We start from the raw sequence: 7564 nt of genomic DNA, 5'->3' as shown, positions 1-7564 counted from the left end.
ACGGCGCCCTGAGTGATCAGACGGGAGGCCGGATCGTCAATCCTCGAGAACCAGGTATTGTCGCTCCCTCTGTTATCAGCGGCTGCCGCTGCCGCTCTGACAGCGGCGGGTGCATGGCGTCCAGTCTGCGGGTGCCCATATGGGGTGCTGTTCCTGCGGCCCAAGCGGGAGGTGCGAAGCTTGCCGCCTGCGCCACCGCCTTCGAATGGTCGTCGATCCTCCTCCTTCGCCATGAGACCCTGAGACCTATAATCGGATCCATTTTTAATGAAATATTAATATATATACTTTTTCAATTTAAAATAACTTTATTAAATTTTGAAGTAATCATTTCTCATCCATCCATGTATCCTTCCGCCCCTCCCTACCTATTATTTGAAAGCAAAAAGATCAAAATCATAAATGCATCTCGTTTACAGTGAGACGTGCGATATGGAGGAAAAGATTAAGAATTATCAATGCATCTCGTTTAGAATGAGACCAGTAATGTTACAAATTTTATGGCGTGCTGGATGGAAGGCAAGAGTTTTTCATATTAATTTTTTTTAAGAAAAGATTAAGAATGATCAATTAAAAAAAAAATTACTTTAAGATGATTAATAGAAGTTGATATATTCTACACCTATGGATTATATTTGCATATTTTTTTCTTAGTTTTTTTTTTAAGAAAAACATATTGGTTATAAATTTGGCTACTAAGTTACTAGTTAGGACGGAAATGATATTAATTTTTTTTAACCTAGAATTTGTGTTTAAATGAATTTTGTAAAAAGACTCTTTCATATGATTTAACTTGAGCGGTAGTACCATCTCCAAAATTTGGATTATGAACAGATTTCTTTTATATGTAGCTTTCTCCATGAGTATGGACATTTTACAAAAAATTTCCAAAAACTTTAATATTTTAATCTCTTTTTATCTGTCCACCATATTCTCAATACAATTATGAATAAAGAACATTCAACCCAATCTCAAAGAAGAACGAGAATCATCCAATCTCAAAGAAGAACGAGAATCATCCATCTTAAAGGTCTCATTCCCACGTGCCTAAATATAATGATGGTTCTCCCTCTAATAATAAGTATGAGGCTGAGGCTTTGAAACCCTTAGACATAGAAGTTAAAGAAGATAAGCCAAATCTAGATCAAGTGTGCCGAGATAACACCAGTTTACCTACTAAAGAAGTGGCTCCTTCTATGACAAAGCCACTCATTTAAATAAACAAAATTTTTAATTAATAAAAATGGTTGATTTATTTTCATTTTAATAAAATTTCAAATAATAATTATTTTAGATATCTAAATCATGTTTTTTTTTTAATTTTACCGCAGTGCATTATATTAGATATCATTTTTTGGTATACAACTCGGTTAAGTAAGTCATTCATCTATGTCCATTTCCATGAGAATTAGTTGTAATCGACTGATTTCTCATTATTTTTGAATAGTCCACTTAGCACTCATTCCATCCGGTGATGCTCAAAGGGGTGAAGAAATGGGATTGAAACTAGTGAAATAAATCACATGATTTATTTCACTAGTTTCAATCCCACTTCATCACCCCTCTGAGCATCACCGGATGCAATGAGTGCTAAGTGGACTCATACAAATGGTCATAGATGAATGATTTACTTAACCCACTTGAATCCCGCAAAATGATATCTAATACAATTCACTGCAAAACCCCCAATACTTAATTCAAAAGAGGTAAGGGAACTCTACTTGAATGGTTCACTAGGCACAATACTTGCTAAGATTTTGCAAATGGGGTAGCAAGCTAAGTGGGCTTGATTGTGGGGGAAACTCCACACTTAACTGTTGAGCTAGAAGCGATCTGGATGGGTGACCTCTTGGATGGGTGACCTCAAAAGAAGTCGTGATCAATGAGTACTAAGTGAAGTATTCAAAAATCAAGAAAAATAAATAAATTACATCTAATTATCATGAAAATAATACATAAATAAATAACTTACTTCCCGAAAATAATATTTAATTATAAAATTGTCCTACAGATTAATAACTTACATATGGTCAAAAACAGTAAAACATTGCTTTATATCAATCCCATTGAACAATACGATATGATTTTGCACGTTGATAATTTTCTATTTTATATCAATCCCATTGAATAGTATGATATGATTTTGCTCGTTAATAATTTTCTTTGGGTCAGGTTTGATTGGAAATATATTTATATAAAATAGAACGATTAATGCATCCAGATTCAACGGAACCAGCGATGTTAGGATTGTACATTACAATCAATGGAATAGAACACATTTTTTTATTATTATTAGCGTCAAAGGGAGGAGCGAATGTCATTTAGCAGTAATATTTACACTGACACGACACGATGACTGTCTCCGGCCGTTCCATAGAAAAATGCTCTGCCCACCTTTTACCTGCCAAGACTTATATTGCACTCACAATATTCTTCTTAAGTCGCTCTTGTTCTTGTCGTTTGGAGGAACATCATGCTCCTATATCACATGCAGCAGATATACCCTGGGGAGTTAAGGCCTGGCATTTGACGTTCAGTTTTCGTTTTAGGCGTATTTTACAGTAAATCGTAATTTGAAATGTAGTTATTTAAATTAACCGTAATTTCAAGTGTAGTTATTTAAATTAATCTTAAAATCTAATAGCTGAGTAAATATGTACGTTTAATTGGTTGATTGTAGATAAAATACTTCCTGATGATTCCCTTTCGAGCAAAGTATTGTTTCTGGTTACAACCAATCAAAGCAAACAATTTTTTTTTGAGGCGGTTTCATTGGATGTCAGGAAGGAAATTTGGAAACTGGAAGCTAAGGAATTTACTGATAGATTCCGAGATTAATGGAGGCGGGGTCAAATGGGTGTCTGATCCTAGCATATCAGGGAAATAGGTTTTCACTTTCTACACTCCATCACCCTTCTTGGCCAGTTGGAGAGTCTGCTAAACATGGTTAACGGACAGGTGGATATCAATATCATTATGAGAGAGATCTGCTACAACTTGGATGACGTACCGGCAAGGGTGAGTCAGGTGGAAAGATATATTGTCTCAAATTCTGACACTGAGTCTAAAGGTCATGATGAAGAGGATGGTATTTCTGCGGATTCAACCCCCGGGAGAATAATTCACATGAAGCTGGCTCTCCGGGATAGACAGTCATCCTCCTCCACTAGTTTATTTATATTTCCTGTTTGGTTATTTATGTGTTATATAGTCTTATTTTTTTCAAATATCTAAGGGCCTCACCCATAGATCCATAGTGTAGGAGGATACAAGCAGTATAAAGGCAAGTCTTACCATCAACTCCTGGTGTTTGGTATTGATTTGCAGTAGTTCTACTAGTGTTCAAATTTGAGGTGTCACCACACATGGATAGTATAAAAGGATACAAGCAATATGAAAACAAGTCAAATCACAAACTCCTGCCTCTAATTTTTTTTATTTGAAATTAATTTGCAATAGTCCACTAGTGGTATCTATGATGTTTCCATTATTATACTTTACCATACTCATCTCAGCTCTCTTAAATATTAAATTTTGTATTAGGGTAAGTTTTGTATTCAGATAAACGAGAAGATGAATAGTTTCAGTGACTCTCATTTCCTAGGCCTATATATGTCTAGGCCTCTATATGTCTAGAGTGGCCATAATTTTAGTTTTTTATAACCAGTATTTTTTTTGGGGTAACAATGAGACTTCAAGAATCTTCAAAACTTTCAAAGGCAGAATCTTATGTAATCTCCTTGGTTCCTAGAGTAATACAAGTAATATTTAAAAAAAAAAAAATGGAAACAAAACAAAATATCGGGTGATGGCAAGAGCAAAGTATTGTTTCTGTTATGACAAGGAGCAAAGTATTGCTCGAGTTATGACAAGGAGTTCTCCCTAATAATAGGCTATTATATTCTCAATCTTTTTTATTTATTTATTTAAAATTTTCATGTGGGAGACTAAATTACATTTTTATTATACTTGATACTTTATTCCCTTGAGCTTAAGTCGCAGATTTCCAAAGTAATCTGGGATCCCATGGATAAGCTCAATTATTTGAACGCTCCTATGTTCCGGGCATCCTGTAATATTCCAGGATTTCTGTAATATTCCAGGAATCCTAAGAATACCCCTTTATTCTTTGCAGATTTTCTTAATGATGTTGGGTCAATCTTTTGAAATTTTTAAATATAAAATGTTGTTATTATTTAAAACTTGCATATAACAAAACAATAAATTAACACTCATGAATATGCATAAAGCTTAAAATGATGATTACCCATCACTGGATAGACGGAACAAATTTGAAAATCCAGGCCTCTGGACACAAATACACAGAAAGCCTAACTCTATGTATTAAACCTCACTAACTGCAACAGTGTGTGTTGTATCAGATCTACATCAGAGAGGACCCCAACCCTACAAATAGTCCCTCGATGATGAAAGGATTGGATTGCTTGGTGCATTCAGCATTTCGACACAAGAGGGTCAGTCTCCTTGATAGATTTGCACCCTGCTCCTTGATTTCCAATATCCAATAAAGCTTTAACCATCAACGAATCTGAAGATTCGTTAGAAATTAGGCATATGATCTCTTCCCCCTTTGAGTTGGCGCCGGTCAGTTGAATTGCCCTCTGAGCCTGCAGATTCCAGTCGGTCCTAATCAAATGATAGAGCATGAACACTAGGCAGGAGAACTGTGCAGCCAGCAATCCAACCCAAAATCCGACGAAACCCATGTTTAGATAGAATCCCATAACCAGGGCTACGGGCATTCCGATGAAGTAGAAGGAGCCCAGATTAATGTTCGCACCCAGCGAAGGTCGAGCACTCCCTCTCAGAACACCGCACCCCGTTGTTTGTGGACAGTTGCCCAGTTCGCAAAGCCCTAAAATGGGCAGCGCAGCTGATGTGAGCAACAAAATCTCGTTGTCTTGCGTGAACAATCTGGCCCATCTGTAACGTACGCTGAATGCGAAGCTCATGGCCACGATTCCCAGGACCGAAGACGAGGCTAGCGCGACTATCATTGCCCGGCGGGCTTTGGCAGGCCTGTTGGCTCCTAACTCGTTGCCAACTCGGGTCGAGACCCCCATCCCAAGCGACGATGGGAAAATGTAGATGAGTGACGTTGTCTGTATCAGAATCCCCATCGATGCCACCGTTGGTTTGGGATTCGTGAGAAGACCACACAGAATGATCATGAGCTCGTACCACCACCACTCCAAGCACACCGACACGCAGCTGGGAATGGCCAGTTTGAGCAACGATGTCCAACCTTTGAGGCACTCTATTGAAGATCCCAGCTCCCAAGGCTTCTTATGAAAACCAGCCCGCCACAAGTAGTATAACACGACTAAAACCATGTTCAAATTCGTCCAAGCGGCTGCCAATGCAACTCCCGCGACCCTCATTTCGAAGAACATTACAAGGAGAAAGTTTATGGGCACGTGCAGTGCCAACGCTATTGCTGCTGCGCATGTGAGAGGAAATGTGATGTTCTGTGTTCTCAGAAAGATTCGCAGGGGATGGAGAAAAGCCTGCGCCAGAAGATCAGGAAGCGAGAACAGAATATATATGCCAGCCATTCTAGCGACAGCCTCGTCTTGGCCACACCAGATGAGAATTTTCTCCATGTTTATCCACATGAAAGCGATGGGCACCGTTGCACTAAGGAGAAAAAGAACAGTTCTCTGGAGTGTCAGGCACATTAAACTCCGTTGTTTAGCTCCATAAGCTTGACCGCAGATTGGCTCCATCCCCATGGCTAGACCTGAGATTACAGAGTAACCCGTTATATTGGCGAACCCTATAGACAGCGCCCCTCCAGCAAGCTCCGTTTCGCCGAGGTAACCAAGAAACATCATCGATATCATAGCTCTCAAGTAGTAAATCAAGCCTGTCAAAATCAGCGGTCCAGAAATTTTCCCTAACGCCTTCAGTTCCTCCATAGCCTGCAGAAACAAAGTCATAAAAATTGATAATCCTGATCGAATCAGTTAGGTAACATAAATCCACATCTATATAGATTTTATGAATGCAAACCTCGGTTGGAGTTGGCCACCGCTGGAGATCCCGATCACTATCAGACTCCTTGCAAGAATCACACAGGCAAAGCAGGGTTTCCTTGGGAATGATGATTCTCATGTCCTCCTTTGCCTGGCTCCAGACATCGCTTCTGTTGCTGTCCTCGACCGGGACAGATGGGGCTTGTTTGCACATGTTTACAATGTTTCCAGCAGAGGAGCTTAACTTGGCTGAAACTTGAGGGACCCGAAGTTACTGACCGACAGATAACTGATAAATGTGTAATCAGAATCTGAGCAATCTAAGGGTACGAAATAGCTTAGTATTCAAGATACGTACTTGTTACGTACAGGGCTTTAACACTCTCTGGATCGAAAGCATTCAATAAAATTCAGGGGCGAAGAGAGACAATGGAACATTAAATCACATTGAAATCCACAAACTGCAAAGAGCTTAGAGGATCAGATCATAGTCAGACCCCTCGTGACGTGAAAATCAATCGCCAAACTCGAAATCAAATGCTGCAGAATAAGACAGCAAGCGAAGCAATATTTTGGAATCTAGCACATCAAGTTGCCGTTCCTTATCTCTGTCTCCGGAAAGCAATGCATGGCAGTTTTCACGCCTGCAACCCAATCGAATCAAGAGGTGGCGCCGAATTTTCTGCTTCCACCGGCAGCAGGAAGTAAGGGAGCAACGAACTTGGTCAGCCTCGGGGGACGGGGCTTGAGATCTCAGGACCTTTCCATTTTCGAGGGGACACAGGAAAATAGTGTTGGGTAATAAAACACCATTACAACTGAATAAATCAGAGACACACACGTCTCCTCTCCTTCAGGCGGCCGCCGCGTACAGTCTAACCCCGAACCTCCAATTTTTGTCGTTTCCAAAGACGAACAGTATAAAATCTCGTGAATTCCAAAATATGCCTTGAATTTAGCCTTATTCTCGCTCAGCAATCAGCTTCGGCTAACAATGAGAGCGCAGCCCGGAACCATAATCGGAGATGCACGTGAAACAGTTACACGAGTGAGCTTAAGATAGGAGGAATAAATCCGTTGAATTCTCTCCGCTCTCTCGCACAGTGTCGCTTATATCCGGTCCAAAACAGTTTCTTGATTGAACGGCCACTCCCTGTGAAAGCGGCGGAGTCAACCTCAAACTACTGCAGATTGCTCAGCGAGAGAAAATTTTCCTCTTCAAAAACTGATAAGACACGACTCCCAACTATACCTATATATAACACGAAAACGGCAAGAAGAATGCCAACAAATCGAGAGCCAATCCATGATATTTTCTGCCTCTAGAGGTAAAGCATGCCTCGCATTTTTTCATTAAGCTCACCGACTACTAAAACACTGCGTGCATCGTGCTTCCTACTGTACTATACTGTGTGCATTGCCCCTCCCCGCATTACATTTCTCACACCAAAAGTAAAATACATAATTTCCACTAATTCTGCCCTCCAGCCAACAACATGCTTCCCACTAACTAAATTTTGATGGGTTGACTTTGATTCCCATGCATATCGACCTTCATTGTTTATGCT

At 39.8% G+C, this 7564-nt stretch overlaps 1 protein-coding gene across 1 annotated transcript; it reads right to left on the bottom strand.

Moving 5' to 3' along the window:
* Positions 1 to 4273: 4273 nt before the first annotated feature.
* LOC149145189 (protein DETOXIFICATION 48-like) lies at positions 4274 to 7207 on the bottom strand. The gene is made up of 2 exons (XM_089446698.1): positions 6034 to 7207; positions 4274 to 5942 (listed from the first exon to the last, which is right to left on the bottom strand). Exons 1-2 carry the CDS (start codon positions 6208 to 6210, stop codon positions 4455 to 4457), a joined length of 1665 nt encoding a protein of 554 aa, XP_089302824.1. The 5' UTR covers positions 6211 to 7207; the 3' UTR covers positions 4274 to 4454.
* Positions 7208 to 7564: the final 357 nt, after the last annotated feature.

Source organism: Pinus tabuliformis, chromosome X (assembly GCF_031772625.1).
Source record: "Pinus tabuliformis cultivar Carrire ecotype Pingquan chromosome X, CPIR1, whole genome shotgun sequence".
Classification (NCBI taxonomy): Eukaryota; Viridiplantae; Streptophyta; class Pinopsida; order Pinales; family Pinaceae; genus Pinus; species Pinus tabuliformis.
Note: the sequence above shows the minus strand (reverse complement) of the source record. Positions and strands in the feature narration are given on the sequence as shown.

Coding starts and splice junctions, on each gene's coding strand:
- LOC149145189 (XM_089446698.1), bottom strand. CDS start 6,210: ATGTGCAAACAAGCCCCATCTGTCCCGGTCGAGGACAGCAACAGAAGC. Junction 5,943..6,033: donor GGTGGCCAACTCCAACCGAG/GTTTGCATTCAT, acceptor TTGTTTCTGCAG/GCTATGGAGGAACTGAAGGC.